This window comes from Aplysia californica, unplaced genomic scaffold (genome assembly GCF_000002075.1).
Source record: "Aplysia californica isolate F4 #8 unplaced genomic scaffold, AplCal3.0 scaffold00351, whole genome shotgun sequence".
Taxonomy (NCBI): domain Eukaryota; kingdom Metazoa; phylum Mollusca; class Gastropoda; order Aplysiida; family Aplysiidae; genus Aplysia; species Aplysia californica.
In genome coordinates, this window is record NW_004797621.1 from 625,282 (window position 1) to 645,307 (window position 20,026).

At 39.6% G+C, this 20,026-nt stretch overlaps 1 protein-coding gene across 2 annotated transcripts; it reads right to left on the reverse strand.

The window, feature by feature from the left end:
• Nucleotides 1-1,304: 1,304 nt before the first annotated feature.
• On the reverse strand, nucleotides 1,305-19,859 carry LOC101854652 (tRNA pseudouridine synthase-like 1). 2 transcript variants are annotated; one of them, XM_005102949.3, is made up of 9 exons: nucleotides 19,753-19,859; nucleotides 14,684-14,753; nucleotides 11,743-11,855; nucleotides 11,218-11,298; nucleotides 6,703-6,849; nucleotides 5,433-5,549; nucleotides 4,222-4,468; nucleotides 2,865-3,030; nucleotides 1,305-1,668 (listed from the first exon to the last, which is right to left on the reverse strand). In XM_005102949.3, exons 1-9 carry the CDS (start codon nucleotides 19,797-19,799, stop codon nucleotides 1,535-1,537), a joined length of 1,122 nt encoding a protein of 373 aa, XP_005103006.1. In that variant the 5' UTR covers nucleotides 19,800-19,859; the 3' UTR covers nucleotides 1,305-1,534. The 2 variants fall into 2 exon arrangements, with proteins under 2 accessions (XP_005103006.1, XP_035826868.1); XM_035970975.1 differs by lacking the exon at nucleotides 11,218-11,298.
• Nucleotides 19,860-20,026: the final 167 nt, after the last annotated feature.

Here is a 20,026-nt window from a genome sequence, read left to right on the forward strand (position 1 = left end):
CATTCAAACATTTGTGACATATGGTGGCCAACTTGTACACAATCCTTTTCTCAACAGGAAACCAATGCAAAGTTCGTAAAAGAGGTTTAGCAGAGTCTCGCTTTCTTTTCCGTAAAACTAAACGTGCTGCATTGTTTTGGACAGTTTGAAGTCTTTTAACTTTCTCCAGTGATATTCCTGATAACAAGGAGTTACAATAATCGAGTTTTGATAAAATTAAGCTAGTTACTAGTAAAGCAGTATACTTGGTATTGATCAGATGACGTATTTTACTAATTTTTCTTATTTCTAAATACATGCAGCTGATCAGATGATTTACCTCAGCCGACATTGACAAACTAGAATCCAAATAGATGCCAAGATTCTTAACTTTTCTGGAAAATAAAATTTTTGCATCACCAATTTTAATGTGATCATGGTCAACCTCTTTAACAGACTTTGCATTGCCTGCCAGAATGACTTCTGTTTTATTATCATTTAACATTAATTTATTTTTGTTCATCCAGTTTTTCACTAAGGCAATACAATTTTCAGCACGATGGACAAGTTCATCTAAGTTGGTAAACAATGTTGAACCATAAATTTGGGTATCATCAGCATAGAAATGGTATTTTAAGTCATATTTAACTATTTCCTTGACAAGTGGTTGAGTATAAATGGTGAAAAAAACTGGACAGAGGACTGAGCCCTGGGGATACACATCATCACACACACACACACACACACACACGACACAGATACACATGACACATACACAGATACACATCATCTCTCTCTCTCTCACACACACACACACACACACACACACACACACACGACACAGATACACATGACACATACACACGTGATACAGATACACATCATCACACACACACACACATGACACAGTTAATCTGACAGTGACACGTACACATATGACACAGCTACAGATATGCAAGACTCAGATACACATGTTACAAACACAGATACACATCACACATGACAGATACACATGACACAGATACAATTGACATGTATACACATGACACAGATGCACATATGACACAGACATTCAAGACACAGACACGTATGACAAAAGTCTGTAACGCTACAGGTCAGGAGGTCTCAGAGGTATCTTCTAAAAGATGTGATTCTTCAAGACGATTATTGTGGGTGTCTTTTTGTCAGTTTTAAGTGATGTCCCAAGCCAGAGTCACTGTGTTATGTTCTCATACTGAGAAAAAAAACAACTGTACAGTCGGCCATCTGCATAAGACAATCACCTGTACGAATGGCCACATCCTATTTCCCCCCTTGCTTATTTCTTTTTTTTTTACATAATAATAATCCTGAGTAGGACTGTCATTTTACTCTTCGGCAATGAGTGGCTGTTTTATTCAACTGTACTTTGTGATTTTTCACGTGGAAAAGTGTCCTCTGCCAAGTCTTCCTCTGTAATGTATCCAGGCATGTTTCTTTGCACTATTGGGGTTCCCAGTCAGTCCTGTGTCAATGTACGTCTCTCTGAATTTATATGCAAGTCTATCCGCTGTATCTATGTACGTCCCTCTGCAGTATCAATATAAGTTGCAGTATCAACGTAAGTGTTGTGGAATTCGCTGCCAATTGGAATAGTGATGTCATCATTTCCCTCCTGTGGGTGTGTCAGTGGCCCATGATATTCCAGATCTGAAAACAATTCGAACGAACAACAATTTCATAAAACACATCTCTTCGAGGCATTCCACAATTTCTTTAAGCATCGTTCATTTGGAAACAGTCCTTTTAGATCAACATTCTGAAAGTTATACAAAGTACAAAATAATTTCTTTGTTGAGGCTAGTGCTGGTCAACCTCTGAACAGCCAGCTTTTGCCACCTTTAACTTAAGCAGCTTATATTTTCTTCCCACCCACAAAATGTAATTCCAAACAGGGCATTTAATAACTTTTTACCTTCGAATATAAAATTTTATCTGCTCAGTGTCTACATTTGAGGAATTTCACGTAAAAAAAATTTGAGTTCCACAACATGAAAAGCTTTTAAAATACAATTCTTTGAATGTCTTGATAACGACTCTGAATGATCTTACGATTCTGTTAGAGAAGATAGAGCATTTGGTTTTTAACCTTGTGGTCTAAGTAACGCAAAACAGTAAAAAATGTCAGATAGAACTTTGAAATTCTAAGGTAGTAAACTGTCACTACCCAGATAATCTCCACTGCCACCAAAATTACCTATAGGCCAACAAATGGCAAGCACTCAACAAGACCCACTCACACTTTTAATAGGATAGGGGTGAAAAAATAGATACTTATATCATTGTTAGTGGTTATACAATGTTTTATGAACCCATTGACAATTAAATCATTTAGGAAGCAGTCTGGTTTGATCCGGGCCAAACTGGGCCGAGTGTAATACAGCATCCCAGCAGGCAGGCAAGACACATTTGATTAAAAAAAAACTTCACCACAGTAGAATTGAACTCACATCTTTTGCACGCAGCAGTGATGAGTCTAGTCATTACATAACAGATGCTGACAGAAGTTACACATTATTTAAAGATATAAAAACCTTCCTTCTCCCCATTATGGTACACGGAGGCACAGCAAGAAGCAGACAGTTGCAGAAAAAACCCCCCAAAGACATACATTTATGTATGACCTGAATGATCTAATGGTTAGGTTACCAGGTTTTTAATTAAGTTGTTCCATGTGACATTCACTGGTGTGTTATTACTACTACCTCTATTCTTACCTCCTTTCTTCTTTACGGTAACGACTGGGAAAACTGTTTTGCTTTTTAAAATACATACTTACGTCTAGTAGGGTGGATATCAAGAGCAAAAGTAAAATGTAAAATATTAACAAAGCACTGTTAGTGTACCTTTAGCATCGTACTCAACATCTTGGAGAAAGAGACCGGCCTCACTCATACTCATCTGACCAGCAAATGGAAAGTCATTTCTCGGGTTCACTAAGATATCCCTCAGATCATGAAGGGTAATCTTGTTCTTGGCATGGAGAACCATAGCACTGACTAACCTCCGCACCTGCAAGTTAAAATGCAGCGGTGAAGAGTCTAGCCATTACACTGCAGACATGATACAAAGGGGCATAGCAAGTACCAAGACAGATGTAGGAAGAACAGCAACAAGAAACCAACATTTAAGTATGACCTGAGTGGTCTTATGGTTCAGCTACTAGGCTCTCAACAGTTAAAAGTCCACTCTTGCTAGGGTGCACGTTAGAGTAGTATTTATCTGGTAATAGAAAACAACTGAGTCCGCTTTAAACAGAACACATTTATCCTAAAACATCTGTAAACCGAAAGCAAAATAGAATCCAAGATTCTTTTCTCCGCTATTTGAGTACTCATCGGATCGCCAGGTAACTTTACAGTCTCTTAACTGAAAACATGGCTAAACCAAAGAAAGTATGCCAGTCCCGCAAATTTCAGCTCAAGAGGACTCCACTGTACCTTTACCCCTTGACTTGTTCACCCGAAGAGAAATCACCCTGAAATGCTTCTTGGTTCTTCCACTAGATTTCTGTAAATTTTAAACTTTGCTATGAAAAAATTCAAGTTTCGACACTAAGTTGTTACCAGTTTTCATTCATTCTATATAGTCAAGTGTGTCAGAACTGGTGTCAGTAGTCAGTTTTTACTTTCTCTAACCACTTGATGCAAATATAAGAAAGTATAAGTAAATAAAATGGCGTCGTTGGCCTAGTGGTTAAGCTACCGGACTCGTAATTGTGAGGTTGCGGGGTCGGGGGTTCGAGCCGCGGGCCCGACGTTATGTCCTTGGGAAAGGCACTTTACACGAATTTTCCTCACTTCACCCAGGTGGAAATGGGTACCCAGCCATAGACAGTGAAAGATCTTGTCAGTATGTTAGTGTTTTAGCGCCTACAAATGGCTGCTTGCACTGTATGCTTCCCAGGAAGTAGAGTCTGTTTCAGAATGCTCTCAGGTTTTCTGGGGTAATAGTATAGATTGTGAAGCGCATAGAGTTTGCTGTTGAGCGGGGATTTACGCTATACAAATGCTATCTATCATTACAAATGCTATCTATTATATCTCTCTCCAAGAGGACCTAGTCAAGTAAAAGTTGAGTCTTGAAAACCCAGAGTTGACTGACAAGTTTTTAAAAACTTGATCAAGCTCATAAAAAATCTGTTGTTAAAAATGGCTTTTTAAAAAACTTAAATGCGCGATTTAGAGAAAAACAAATACCTACCATTTTATAAAGGAACGACCTTGCATGTATATGAACATCCCAAAACTCGAGGTCGTTCCACCGGGGCTGAACATTTTTCTGAAGTCTGTGAGCCAATGGTTGGCCCCTTTTCACGCCAATGGTCAACAGTTTTACAGGGTGCGGATTGTACTCATCCAGTTTTGGAGGGGAGGAGAAAGACGCGAAATTGTGAATGCCTGACAAGACTTCTGCTGCTTCAATGAGTTTGCTGATGTCGACATTGTCTCTGAAAAGGGGAAAATTGGATATGAAAAACCACAGAGTGCATTAGTAAGGTGTTTGAATTTGTTTGAACGAAGAAAAATATATCACCATGCTAATGGTCAAGGAAAAACAAGCCAGACAGACCATTAATTTATGGAGGCACCAGCAATCGGTGTCCAGGTGCTGTTTTAGTCTCAACCCGGACAGACAGTAATAATAGATGGAAAGAATAAAAGTAGGACCTGCCAGTGACACCCTCTAACCTCAAGCAAGCATAGAAGAAATCCTTTCAGCATAACAAGGATCTGTACTTCTTTTTCCTGTAGAAAAATCCTACTAGATTCAGGAAGAAAGGGAACTGTATTCTCCGTGTGAAATGTCTTAACAGAGATTGGTTTGTTTGGAGATACTAAATGTGAGGCGTGCTGACAAAATGAGTTACTTCTTGCAATCCGAGAAGGGAGATATAGGCCAAAAATCGACACTCGGGTCAGATTTATATATTTTTAATTAATGCCATTTTGTTCAAGTCTACCGTGTCCGTTATTATTCCATACTGGCAAATTGTACAAACTTCGCCTATAAAACTGATGTATCAATTTCCATAAGGCTGAAATCCAAGAAGTAACTCATTTTGTCAGCACACTCACAAATACTTAAATGTCCAGTATATAGATATATCATTCTTATTACACAAATTTGATAAAAACTGATAATGCGGTGTTTAAAAAGAAAGCCTTGATTTGTTACTGAAAATAAGTAACAGCAATAAAGAACTACTGCGGACGCCAGAGGCAAGGTTATTATTAGAAAAGTCCTCTATTCCAGTCCCTAGAGATTGGCAGAACCTTAGCAGCGATAACTGCAATCACATACCTGTACGCTTTAGCCCTTTGAGCCTTGACTCTCTTCTACTGATACTACAACTACCACATATCAGTGTATTTTAACTCTCTGCTACTGCAGCTACCACTACCATAACATACCTGTATATTTTAACTTTGTGGGAATCGAGAGCTGTAGCCTTATCTCCCAGTGGGATGTACAGGAAACCTCTTCGTTTCCATCCAAACTTCCGCAACTCTGGTATCAAGTCTGGCCCTCTGTGTGTGAATTGCGAAAGAAACATAAGTTCTTTGCCTTTCATCTCATTTCTCATTTCTTTAATTAAGCAATACAGACTGTACTCCAAAAGGCCTGGCAGGGCATGACATGGTATAATAGCATGATATGACAAGGTATAGGAAAGCTTAGTATGAGGCGAGCATTCCTTTCAAAAGTTTAAGAGGCAGGTACTCAGCAGTAACATCCATCACCTAAAGGCCTTGGAAAGTTCCCATACAATCTAAGCTAAAAAACACCCCAACTGTGACACAAAGCAAGGGCATCTGCATCATACTGTAATAAGACCAAAGAGTCGAGGTCACATATTTACCAGGTATAACATTTTTTTAGGCAGAGGTATGCTACTAACTAGTTGAAGAAGTCGGTAGGTCTCGGTGACTCAGCAATGAAAAAAAGCACACAACACCACCATGAAGCTATCGTTCTATCGTTACAAACAAGCAGAGAACTATCATTGAACATCAAGGGGTAAAAACATAGTCCTTTTCCCCAAGTATGCACAAGTCAAAATTAAGTCATTGGCTTACGCTTTGAACCCACCTATCACGGTTATCTCATGCTGAGAGGGTCAAGGATCAGATCCTAGCAGAGAGACTGAGATACTCTATACTTTACTTTACTTTTCCGATCCAGCGGCCATTTGGGTTCTAGCCCTTCGGTCTGTCGATATGGCAAAGAATTGACAGGTTTTAATCAGCTGTGCTTTGTCACTGTATAGAGTGTTTCCGATGTCTGGGGAGGCAGGTAGGTAGGTGCTACGCAGGTCACAAAGTGCTGGGCAGTTAAAGAGATGGTGTGGTACTGTTTCATCCTGGCAGTCGCACAACGGGCAGTCGGGTGGGGTATCCTTGCGGATTCTATTAAGGTAGGAATTTAGTGGTATGTGTTGTGTTCGCAGGCGAAATATTGTGACTTGTTCTCTTCTACTCAGGGAATTTATTGCATCTTTAGAGTTGGGGGCTGTCATGTGTGCGAGATACTCTATAAAAATTATCCTCACACAGGAATTGAACTTGGGTCTCCTGTGTGTAACAGTGAAGTGTACAACTACTACACCACAATCACAAGTATGTTCTCTAAAAGAACATGGAATAAAAGATCAGAAGCAGCCACTAAGTCTGAACTACCTACCCATGTCTGCCATCTTGACCTGGGTAATCGGATGAGTCTCCTTCACTGCCATCCCACACAGAGTGTCCTATACGGTACACGTATTTCCTCCCTTTTGCCCGAAGTCGACTGTGAAAATCATCACTTACACGTCTAGTTTCAAGGACTCTGAAAAAGACAAAAAATGGAACAACAGAATTATACGATCAGCTATCAAAGAGATCTTTTTTTCCCCAGTAATAGAAAAAATTCCAAACTCAAATTTATAAATGATTTTAAGCAGTTAGCTAAGACAAAAGTCCAATGATTCAGATCATTGAATTATGTTCTTTTTTATTACTGTTTTTCGACCTAATCAAAACTGATACATCAATTAGGAAGCTGGCTGCTTCTACCCTGCCTGTCAAGACCAAACCATATAGAAAGTTGGAGACACTCGATAAAATATCTCTACTACAAGTATTTAACAGGAATTTACAACGTAACGGGAGATATTTTACCCTGCGATCTTCACTCTAACACCAGGGGACACAGTCTAAAATTTGAAAAAAACCCATGTGAAAACAGCAGTCCGCTAAAACTTCTTCAGCGTACGCAGTTAACACTTGGAATTCCCTACCGGTAAATGTGGTGTCTGCACCATCCTTGAATGCTTTCAAGAATAGAATTGACATGGTCTGGAAGGAACATAAATTCTCAATGAACCTAGATTGGTATCAAACTGCCAGATCCATGTCCCATGAGCACTAACCAACAGATACCAGAGTGTGAAAACAACGTGCAGGAAGGAATAAGCAACGAAAGCAACGAACGGCTGATAGGCGACTAGCCTGACCACAGCCGTACTTCATACTACTACTACATAGGAATTGAACTGGCATTGTATCATCTCTGCTTACACATAGAGCCTAACCATTACACAACAGATATCAGTATTCTTGTTTTTAGTTTAGTTTTAGTTGAGGTTTTACGGCGCTCACAACTGCATAAGGTCATATGAGCGCCAACGGGTGGATGTCAACAGAGAAGTCCTTACAGGAAATCAGACTTACTCTGCTCACCTCTCTAGCTTCTACAATCAAGGCACCCCGGAAACAGTGGGTCACAAGAGTGTGACAAACACACAAAAGAAGTAGAAGAAAAGTGACAATAGTAAGGATTAGGAAAGAAAAAGCATCAGTTCCCTGTTGTAGATCAGGCACAGTTATGAGGGCATTGACGAATCAGCCCATTTACAATTCTACTGTGTACGAACGAGAAATGTCCCCCCTTTGGGAATGGCCTAAAGACACTTCAGTCAGTGGCACTGCCCGGGGGGAGGGGGGGGGGGGAGGTGAGTGGCAGTATTCTTGAACCAGTTCAAATCCACCAAAAAGATATTAAAGCTGACACTCAAAATAGATCTAGAGCAGCTCTCTTAACATAACATTGACAGTCACAAACAAACTGTTTGATAAAGTAGTCAACATTGTTAAGATGGAAACCCTTTGTTGAAGAGAAAAGTGGTTGTCTTATACAGGTAAATGTCTTGGACTGGGTCATAAATGCAAAGAGGGGAGGAGGTAATGGGAGTTATTGTTCGTACAGGTGACTATCTTGAACAGGTGGGCGTCAAGGCATGTCTGACTGTATGTATGCGCCTGCAAAAAGTCTCCAAATGTAAAAGTTTTTACTTTTTTAGTTTACAGCCTTTTAAAATAAAAATCCTTTTTTTAACTAAATAAATGACATAAAATCATTTTTTTAAGATAATCTTAGAAGATATTTTAGATTTAATCATTAACATTAAGTGGGGATCAACAAACTAGACTGAGAAAAATAATTATGAAGTAATAAAATACAAAACAAACTATTTGAGTTTGCTTTGGTAAGTGTTTTATGGTGCTGGCAAATGTATAAGGTCATATGAGTGTGCAGGACACATTTAATATTTCCACTTGGTAAGAAATTTTGAATTTTGCTCTAGGTGGTGCCCAAAGTCTTACTCCTATTGATTTTGGACTACCAAGGGATCTTTAACGGGCGAAACTTGCACATGGGACCTCCGACATTTTTCGCCCTTGTCCAAGAAGGCTCGGTGTAGATTTTACCTACCATAAGATCACGGGTGTGGCTGAAAGACAGCAGTAAAATAAAAAGAACCAAGGAGTAGAAGTAGAAAGGCTGCAGAAAGAGTCAGGAGCTCAGAGGAGGGGGTGGGGGCAGAAAGTGGAGATGAAAGCAGATGGCAGAACATTGTTAGAGATCAGGAAAGGGTGTGAAAGGAGAATATTTTAAAGAAGAACATTTTCCGTAACTATCCAGACTCGAACCCGGGACCTATTGAATGAGATGCAAACATGGTAACCTCTGGACCACGAGAGCCCTCACCGTTTGAATCTTAGTTGCGCACTTCTTCCAGAAGCTTGTAGCAGTCATTTTTAGGTGCACTATGTACTAACAGACAGGGGAGTTAATGATGAAAACAATCGTATAAGACATGAAGGGCATTTTGTATCTGTAAGTTAGATGAAAACATGCAGCATCAGAGTTTAACCTGCCCAAAACCAGTGATGCTAATGACAAAAAGTCAAAAAGGCAGAAAATCATCGGTACCACGACCAAACTAGGGGAGGAAGAAGTCTGTATGAAGTCAGCGTGGAAACAGTGTGCAAATGAATGAGAACCGAGGATAAAAAAAGCCACCCAAAACGAAAACAAAGAAACCAAAATATTTTCACAGACTATTTCAACAGGGTGTGCGAGATAACGATGATCGCTTGGTGGAACTAAGAATTCGCGCTCGTTGAATTGCATTTTCGCATACATGACATTGGAGCCCCGACTTTTGTGAGACTCGGGAGGACGCCAGATTGTGGAGAAATTTTCCCGGAAGGCTAAAAATCCTGGAACTTCTCTGATCCGAGGAAGATTAGCATCACTGCAAAACAGGCCAGATACACAGCTTGTTTATCCCACCTGATTTCTTCAATGACAAGCTAGGTGGAATAAAATAAATTAGACCAACGATTCTTAAAATGGGTTAAAAGTGTCTTTCGCTCATTAAATCACGGTGACCCACATGTAGCCTCACAGAGAGTGGAGACCCTGGAGGTACGTACATTGTACTAAGCCAAGTAAGTTCCAAATGAAGGGCTGAAACTTCTCTTTTAAGAGGGCTCGATACTTACGGGACAACATTTTTAACTAAAGACAAACTGAAACAACTTTTGTCACAGGCAATAAGTATGAGACAAAAGATTCATTTTCAACAGTTGATACGCTCGATTACATAAGCCGTTGCCATGGAGACGGCGGCCATCTTGAAAATTGAATAGATATATTCTTTTTCCCCACCATTTCTACAGTTTTTAACTTTCTAAAAATCTGTTACTTGCAAAATATCACAAATAATTAGGTGCTTGCAACTTGCTATTTTGATTTTTGATACTATACTTAGAAAATACCCAAAATTGTTCTCAAAGTTGGGCATAATGAATTTGACCTTCAAAAAAATATTTTTGGCTTTAAAAAAATTGCAAAAAAAAGTTGAAAGTAAAATGTAAAAAAACTAAACAGGCCACTACAAGTACCAACTATATTTCTAACTACATGCTAAATTTCAAGTCTCTGTGTTTGAAAAGAAAAAAAACTGGGAGAAAAAAATGGCATATGCAAGCAAAAAGTTGTGACAAAATGTGTTTTAAAAAAAACAAGGTTAAACATAAAAAAATATAAGCAACAACGTAGAACCCAGTAAAATCGAATTCTGTTAGTGTTACTCACTCCGCGACTGTGTCAATAAAATCTAGACTGAATGAGAGATCAGAAAATACCAAAAGTAAAAAGTGCTCAGAGTGAGTGAAAATCAGTCCCCGGGGCCCTAGACCCGACTCACGAGCCCCCTTAACCAGCTTGGCGATCATAAAAATTAACCGCTGACACTAAGCTACTGCTTCTTTTTCATTTCTAGTAAGAAGGAAAATGAGTCAGAGCAGGCATCAGCAGTCGGGATTTACTTTCGCTTGCTCTAAGCATAAAAGAATGTAAAAGCCGGGAAGTTACTACGTGCACAGGAAGTTGAATAAGTGGGCAAGAATATGAACAGGAAAGGAGCGAGTCTGTGTTCCTACAGATAAAGATACTGTCGGTATCGCAAGCAATACACACAATCAGAAGAACCTTAAAGTAAAGGAAGACATCAACAATATTATATTTTAATTCATCAATATTCTCAACCTATTCTTGTGCTACATGCCATTTTAAGAGAAATTAAAATAGATGACAAGTGACCTCATTTTACAGTCAAAATCGAAACTATTCAACTATAAAAACTTTAGGACGTTCATTATCTACAGACGCAAATATCAACAAGTTAAAACAGTACCCTATAGTCAAATAAACTTCTATCACGGCCCAAATTTTTCAAAAGCCCCCTCCCCCCTCCTTCCATCACTACAAAAACACACACATGCACATACACACACAAAAATACCAACATATACCATAATTATTCAGATTGCTTGCAACTTGAGTGATATTCCCCTTACTATCTACCTGATATCTTGCTCTTGACGGCTCAGCTGGGTGTTCATTACATGAGTAATCACATCAGGTCTGTACTCTTTACCTAGCTCACTACCAGAAGAAAAAACAAAAGAAAATCTTTTCACAAAAATTTTTTTTGATGACGAAAAGCATAGACGAGGGAAGGTACATAATGAATACTAGGACAGCTCAATTAGAAAATAAAAACTGCTACAACAGTTTCAGTGGCAAGACATGGGATACTTTAGAATATGAAAACAAAACACAAATGTGATCGAAATATGAGCATGCCACCCAAACTCAAAGCAGAGAACAAATTTATACCAGCCAAGGTCCACCTTCCAGCAATAACCTGCCTGTACACATAACCCTTTGATCCCTACTGTTTTTCTATCCAAGTAATAGAAATTATTAGAATCAAAACAATGTATATGTAGCGGCGGGAGGATAACAACTACAAAAATGGAACATTTATTTCAGGAGGAGAGAAAACAACAGTAAACATACAAAATACTCTGAACAAGAATATCTTACGGATACTGCAGATCAACATGGCAGCTGTTTTTCAAAGCGTGCACCCCTTTGTCAGTCCGACTTGACAAAACAATCCTAAATTCATTGGCAGGTCGAAGAGCATTCAAAGCAGACTGGGGAATATGAAAAATATATGAAAATATAACGCATGGTCAACATAACAGTATCATGCAAAAAAAAAATCAATATGATATATATTTTACTGTAAAAGCTAAGGAACATTTTTCAAAATAAAAAGGATGGCACTATATGTAAGTAACAAAGAGCACACCATCCCTTTGTTCTTTGTTTTTTTAGTAAGAGTTTTACGGCACTCGCAACTGCATAAGGTCATATGAGCGCCGAAAGATTAGAGGTGTTACAAGAGAGTAACAAACATAAAAAAGAAGAAGGGGATATAAGGACGATAGATGTTTGATAAGAAAGAAGAAGCAAACAACACCAGAGCACCCGCCAACCACCCACGTTCTTTGTTTGAGTACAAGGAAGCGCATCGACACAATAACAAGGCATCAGAGCAGGAAAAAAGGCTAGATAGATATGAATAAGAGAGAGAAAGGAAAAAAGTAGGATCTACAACTTGACTTTGGTGTCCTCTGACCTCCCATAGAACATTATATCATATTTTAGTATACACATCAAATGATCATACCTACCCTGTTAAGAAAGGGTCATATATTATATGTGGAGAAGACAAAATTTTCGATTTTTATTTCCACTAAAACAGAGGCATCGTGGAGAAATCAGGCGCTGGTCAATATAATGAAATCGAAGAAATGGCATTTTCTGTCCGTTTGACAATTTTTATTGAATTTTTTATTTTTGACTCAACACCTTAAAGTTCCATTTAAAAAGACATTAGTTCTATTCTGTGTGGATTTTACTGATTTACGGCACAAAAATGGAAATTTAAGTTTCTAAGGACCTTCAAGCTTTGGAAGTCGCCAAACTTTAGCAGCCATTTTCTCGCTAATTTTACCTCTGAAATCAGCCGACCCCGCCTCCCACAACCTCAAAAATCTTGAATTCTATTCATGATATTTCAGTATTTTTTTCACCAAAAGCAAGACAAACGAACAAGCTTTAAAATTATACAAACAGCTCCACATGTCCAAAAATTGACGAGCGCCTAATTCCACCATGTTGTGACACAAATGCCTAATAAAATCAAACTTTAAATAGGTTCGACAGGCATGAAAGAAAAAATGGGAGTCGGGCTCGACTACAGAGAAGTTTGCAACTACAACATTTGAGGATTTATGGACAATGAAGTGCAAAACTCAATAATTCTACTATGTGCCTCATATTAATAATATAATTCTCCTAAGCATCATATATCCATTCCCGAAACTGCCTCACTCAAAATTAAAAAAGAAAAACACCAACGTAGTGAAGATAAACAGACACACTAACGTAATTGTAAATGAAGTGAGCCAAAACACAAAGTCTTAAAAGGAAGTGAGTAAAAGAATTGAGACAAGGAAATAGGTACAGAGCTTGAGAGTGAAAGAAAACTTTTTTTTTTTTAAAGCAGAGGATTTTACAGGGAATCAGACTTAGACTGCTCACCTCTCCAGCTTCAACAGCACAAAGTCTGCTTCGACTATCAAGGCACCCCGGAAATAGCAGGTCACAAGAGAGTGACAAACATACAAAAGAAGTAGAGGAAAATGACAATAGTAAGGATCAGGAAAGAAAAAGCAGCAGTTCCCTGTTGTAGATCAGGCACAGTTATGAGCGTGACATGAGTCAGCCCATTTACAATTCTACTATGCTTGAACAAGAAATGTCCCCCCTTTGGAAATGGCCTAAAGATACTAAAGTCAGTGGCACTGCCCCGGGGGGGGGGGGGGGGGGGTTAGAAAGAAAACTAATGGAGCAGGAAAAGATAGAAAAACAAATGTGACACTTAACAACATCTAGCTTGCTTTTCTTACAAAACAGCCACAAAGTAAAAAAAATGTGGAATTCCAATATGTTGATTAAATGAGAATCAAGCTCCAGCAAGGCAGAGCTTACATTGACTGACAGAACAGATGTTGGTGACAACATTTTAAAAGACCAGAAGACCAGACACTTCTTTCTTGCATTGACAGAGGAAAAATAAACACATGGTCACAACAAAAAAGATGTTCGAATACCTGCAGATACCACCTTGACAACACAATAAGCAGGAACATGCAGATATCACTTTATGGCGACACATTACATTTATGGCATGGGATCAGAGAGAGCAAGCCTGTGAGTGTGAGCCTTGTGATCAATAACAACAACAAACAACAAATTAGCAAAGTAAAAATAAAACATTTCTCCATCAAATAAAATACACTTTTGTTTGTTTTAGTAGAGATATTACGGCGCTCGCAACTGTATAAGGTCATAGGAGCGCCAAGGGGTGGATGTCAACAAAGAAGACCTTACAGGGAATCAGGCTCACTTTGCTCATCTCTCTAGCTTCAACAGCACAAAGTCTGCTTCGACTATAATCAAGGCACCCCGGAAATAGCGGGTTACAAGAGTGTGACAAACATACAAAAGAAGTAGAGGAAAAATGACAATAGTAAGGATAAGGAAAGAAAAAGCAGCAGTTCCCTGTTGCAGCTCAGGCACAATTATGAGCATGACATAGATGAATCAGCCTCTTTACAATTACAATTCTATTGTGCATAAGAACATGGTTAATGTCCCCCATTTGGGAATGGCCTAAAGACACTTCAGTCAGTAGCATCGCCCGGGGGGGGGGGGATACATTTTAAAACACAGTGTGTACATTAAATCAAGTAAAATTAAGCTGCATTCTTACACATCTGTAATTAATCACAATTTTCTAGTTGTTCCTGTTCTAACAATAATGCATGATGAACAAATCTTTTTCACCCTCTAGCCTCATTTTGACATCATGATCATAATACGTTCTCTAAGAGCACGAACACTGGTATACCTGAAGAGCTCCTTCAATAGTGAAAATCTTCTTCCCTTTGATGATATGAGTTGGTTGCCTCTGTAGTCCACTGAGGAAAAGAAGATCAGGTACTTATAAAATCAATTAAATTGTATTACAACAACAATTCACAATAAGCATGCAATACTTCATTCATATTATTATAATATAGCCTATATATATATTAGCATGCCATATCTGTCTTGTCATCAAAATAATTGACTTTGGAGGTGATCCTCAGGCCCAACAAGCCATAAAAATAGGCTCCTAAATACTTCTCGGCCTACAGTATAAATATACAACTCTTAAAACTGGCTGTGCTCCGAAAGCCTACCACATTTATCTTTAACCTTCATGAATGAATAATGCCAATAATGGGTACATTTTTAAATTTACTCAGATCCTGCACACTGATGTGCATTGAAGGTCAAAGGCTGTATTTTTGGCTGCAGATCAAAACCTTTTCAAATCTAATTTTTACAAAACATTTAATCAAATTAAAATGGGGAAAAACGTGGCCATGACTTTTTATTTTGGAAGTGGGTATCCTCACCAGGGGTGAGAACAGCCTGTGTCTCGCTATTCTCACCCCCTCAGGTAGGTACAGTTGGCCTATATATAGCACAAACTCACACAGAACAGCACAGAGAAGAAGTTGTGCAGGCCTAGATAAGTTTCAGGTTTAGTTCAAATCAATGTAATGAATGGGCTGGATGAAAGCCATTTCACACCATGAACAGCAAACAACATTGAAAAAAACCCAACAAAAAACCCACAAAAAACCAGTTACATTTTATCATTATAATAAATTATTAGGCCGCTAAAGTTATCAAGAACAAAATGTAATTGACATAAACATTGACGATTTAGTTGGTTGAGGCTCTGAAGAGCCTGTTCGACTATCTGGTAATGATTGACTATGCATTGCGTGCAGGCTAGACAAATCAGTTTTGATAAGTGGGGTTGTAGATAGTCGGGAGATCCTTCCATTCGTCCAGACGTCTCTTAAATGTGTCCACGTTTGGGGCTGACACCACTGACTCGGGGAGCTTGTTCCAAATAGCATTAACCCGATTTTCAAAAACGTTTGTCCTCACACACAATCTGCTTCTTTGCTTCTGGAATTTCTAGATCTGGGTTGCCATGGAGTTATGTGGTTGTTTCCTTTGTAAAAGCTGGTCTTTCGGTGATGTAGTCGCCTTTGATGTACTTGTATGTTTCAATCATATCACCACGTAACCTACAATGTTCCAGGGATGGAAGCTTTAATTTTTTCAGTCTTTCAGAATTTATTATTATAAGCTTTTCTTTGAGGTGACTCAGCATTTGGTAGTCCGCCTTTGAACTTGCTCGATTTCACTACATAGTCCTTTTTCAAGGGGTTGCCAAACACAGTGTGCATACCTTAATAAAGGCCTCACTAATCTCTAGTAGAGCAAAATTAACATATCCTCAGAAAGGTAGTCAAATGATCGCCTAATAAGTCCAACAATACAGTTCCCTTTGATGTTATCTGGGCTATGTGCTCCTTGAAGGTTAGTTTATCATCGACTACAACTCCTAAGTCTTTCTCTCTCTTTGTTACATTCAGCTTGTGTCTTGAGGTGCTACCATAAACTGCTTGGTCCAAAAAAGTCATGAGCATGAGCAGAACGTTTTTTTTTTCTGATACCTACCAGTAATCATAATAAAGTGAATTTCAAGAAGGCTATTTGATTTTTTTTAAAATAAAAAAAATAAAGGTTAATTTTAAGGCAAAACAGTGATCAGTAGTTGGCCTACATGAGGAAACAAGCGCCAAGCACTTATTTGTACCCCACCACATGCGGTAAGCCACCTGGGTCCTAGCCTGTGATGTTATTGGCCTGTAAGAAGTCAGGGGTGAGTCCTCGCCTCATGCCCACACCGGTGTGGGACTGAGCATACATGTACAACCAACAACAAAACATCATCTATTAATACACCAAATGACAGCCCCAAGTATAAACACAGAGGGGAAATGTTTAGTGCATATATAGTAGATTGCAGTAGACTGGTAGACCGTCAAGTGGAACGGTTCAGACTGAATCGGTGGGTTTTTTCTTTTTTTTTTTTGTAAGTGTTTACGGCGCTCGCAACTGCATAAGGTCATACGAGCGTGCGGGAAACATCAAACATTTTCAGTCGGTAGGAAATTTTGAATTTTGCCCATGTGGCGGCCGAAGCAAGCTCATCGATTTTAGGCCACCAAAGGATCTTTAATGTGCGCAACTTGCACACAGGCCTTCCGAGATTTTTCGCCCTTATCCGAGAAGGCTCAGTGTAGATCTTTCCTACAAGAAAAGAAGATCAGGGGTGTGGCTGAAAGATAGCAGTAAGAAGGAGCCAAGGAGTAGCACTAGACAGACTGCAGAAAGAGTCAGGAGCCCAGACTACGGCGCAGGGGTGAGGGGCAGAGAGTGGAGACGAAAGTAGACGACAGAACGTTGCAAGAGAGTAGGAAATCGAGGTGACAGGAGAAGAAAATGTTTCAGTCGCTACCCGGATTCGAAACCGGGACCTTTGAATGAGAGACGAACACCTTAACCTCTAAGCGACGAGAACCCCCGATCCGGTGGTTTACTTTTACTTTTAGTAAGCTTTTTACGGCACTTGCAACACAATAGGTCATTCATATAAGTGCTGAAGATGAGAGGTGTTACAAGAGAGTAACAAATGCAAATGAGGGGAGATAAAGATGATAGATAGATGTTGGATAGGAAAGAAGGAGCAAACCACACAGGGGCACCCGCCAACCTCCTACGATCCGGTGGTACACCCTCAAGTAGGACCTGAACAGAAACATCGTGGTAGAACACCAAGAATAGTCAGTGGTGCAGTGCAATACCAGTTGGCTTCACACAGGCTTCACACTACAGAGCGGCCCAGACTGCGCCTCTCTATTCTCCTAAAAAAAAGTAAACAAGAGCAACAGCAAAAAAGGGAGATTACTTGTGAGCACCTAAACAGACCCATGGTGAGCTTTTTTTGAGTATTTTATGACGCTCGCAACTGCATAAATAAGGTCATATTATGAGCGTGCGGGGCACGTTAACCTTTTTCTGTTGGTAGGAAATTTTGATTTTTGCCCGGGTGGCTGCCGAAGCCTACTTTTATCGATTTTAGACCATCATGGGATCTTTAACGTGCGTAACTTGCACACAGGCCCTCCTATATTTTTCGCCCTTGTCCGAGATGGCTAGGTGTAGATCAGGGGTGTGGCTGAAAGACAGCAGTAAGAAGGAGCCAAGGAGTAGCAGTAGAATGGCTGCAGAATAAGTCAGGAGCCCAGAGGAGGGGGCAAAGAAGGCGAGGGGGTGGGGGCAGAAAGAGGAGACGAAAGCAGACGACAGAACATTGCTAGAGTGCAGGAAAGGAGGGGAAAGAAGACAATTTTAGAGAAGAAAATTTTTCGGTTGCTACCTGTATTCGAACCCGGGACCTTTGAATGGGAGGCCAGCACCTTAATCTCTAGGCCACGAGAGCCCCCACCCATAGTGTGTGTGTCAGGGTGTCCAGCAATATTTCCAGAAAAAATTTACTACTTGGAAAAAAACAATTTACTACTCAGCAAATCAAGCCCCACACCAGCTTGAAAAAGGGAGTTAATTTGCGCCATCAATAACATATTAAATATATATATTAGCCTATTATTATAACGTAACATATGGAACGAAAAGAACACACAACAAAGGCCAGTCGACAAACTGGAGGATAGACAGACGATCGCAAGCTTGCTCGCCGCTAGATTTAGTTTTAGTACAAGGTTTTTACGGTGCTCGGAACTGCATGGGTCATATGAGAGCGACAAGGGGTGGATGTCAACAGAGGAGTCCAAACGGGGAATGGAATCAAGCTTCGACTATCAAGGCACCCCGGAAATAGTAGTTCACAAGAGTGACAAACATACAAAAGAAGTAGAGGAAAAATGACGACATGTAACTCTCACCAGGGGTGAGAAGGAAGGTGGACTTTTAATTTACCTTCTTAGACTTAGGGGGCATGACCCCCCCCCCCCCCCCCCCCCCCCCAAGATATAGGCTATTTTTTACCTCGGGGGGGCATGCATGCTGCCCTGGTAATTTAATACATAGATCTAGATCTAGCTTGAATAATAATCATCAAATATTTTTTTAAAAACTTTTATCAATTTACAATTTGTGAAAAATATCATGGCCTATGGAGTATTTGTGAAAATAGAACGGATAAAAATGAACAAGAATAGATCTTTGCTGCGTCTTGCCATACCATGATGAGCATTACTCGGGAGCGTTACACAAGTCAATTTGTAGGCTATGGTGTGACTGAATGGGCATCCATCCACAAGGAATACATAAAGTTGTAAGTTGTTTGTAAATCAAAGCTCAAAATTCACAGCCAGAGGAATCCCAAAGTTTTCTTCTTATCGTAAACACCAACAGACCTCTATAAGAAACTTAGAAGGACTTCCGTAACGAGCGACCACTTAAAATGAGACAGAGCAGAATTGAGGGTTACGGGTAGGGGTAATAGGGGTAGGGTTAGGGTTAGGCCTCTTCTTTATTTTGTTTGATGGGGTGGTCGCTCGTTACGGAAGTCCTTCCAAAAAATCTAGATTTAGATCTAGATTCTAGATCAAGAATCTAGTCTAGATTCTAGATCTCATTTTGGACATTTTGAGCTGAAAAATATGCCACGATTATAGATCTAGATATAGATATCTAGATCTAATCTAGATTTCAGATCCAACGACCGGGAGGACTTCCGTAACGAGCGACCACTATGAGACAGAGCAGAATTGAGGGCTTGGGCTTGGGGTAAGGTTAATAGGGTTAGGGGTAGGGGTAGGGGTAGGGTTAGGGTTAGGATTAGGTCTAGGCCTCTTCTTTATTGATGGGGTGGTCGCTCGTTACGGAAGTCCTTCAACGACCTTATTCTTATTGGCATTTCTGAGTCTCCCAACCATTTTTTGTGTGTTTTATTATTTAATTTTTTTGTTAGTTTGCTTGTTGTTATTGTTGTGACTACAACTTAATCGGCCCCATTCACTGCCCACTATAAAAAATGCATACCTGAAACGATTTCCAAGATAAGAAAAGTAAATCAAAAAGCGCCCCATTCTTCTGCCTGTCCTTGGCTATGTAATGGGTGTTACTCTCCTGGCATGGTGATAACTGATAGCAGCTAATAGCAGCGCCAAGTGCCAATAGAGATCTAAGAGGCTCGTGGGCGACTCTGTTTAGAAACGAAAGTAGAGCGATGACGAAAGGTCGACTGGTAGAACTACCCTCAACTAAATTTTCACTTTTGAGGAGTGTTGATTCTTTTACACAATTGTTGTGCAAA

Excerpts from the sequence above, each read along its gene's own strand:
- LOC101854652 (XM_005102949.3), bottom strand. The coding sequence starts at position 19,799 with ATGGGGCGCTTTTTGATTTACTTTTCTTATCTTGGAAATCGTTTCAG. Across the intron at positions 6,850-11,217 it reads CGTCAAGAGCAAGATATCAG|AGTCCTTGAAACTAGACGTG; the intron begins GTAGATAGTAAG and ends TGTCTTTTTCAG. Across the intron at positions 4,469-5,432 it reads CACAAAGTTAAAATATACAG|AGACAATGTCGACATCAGCA; the intron begins GTATGTTATGGT and ends TCCCCTTTTCAG.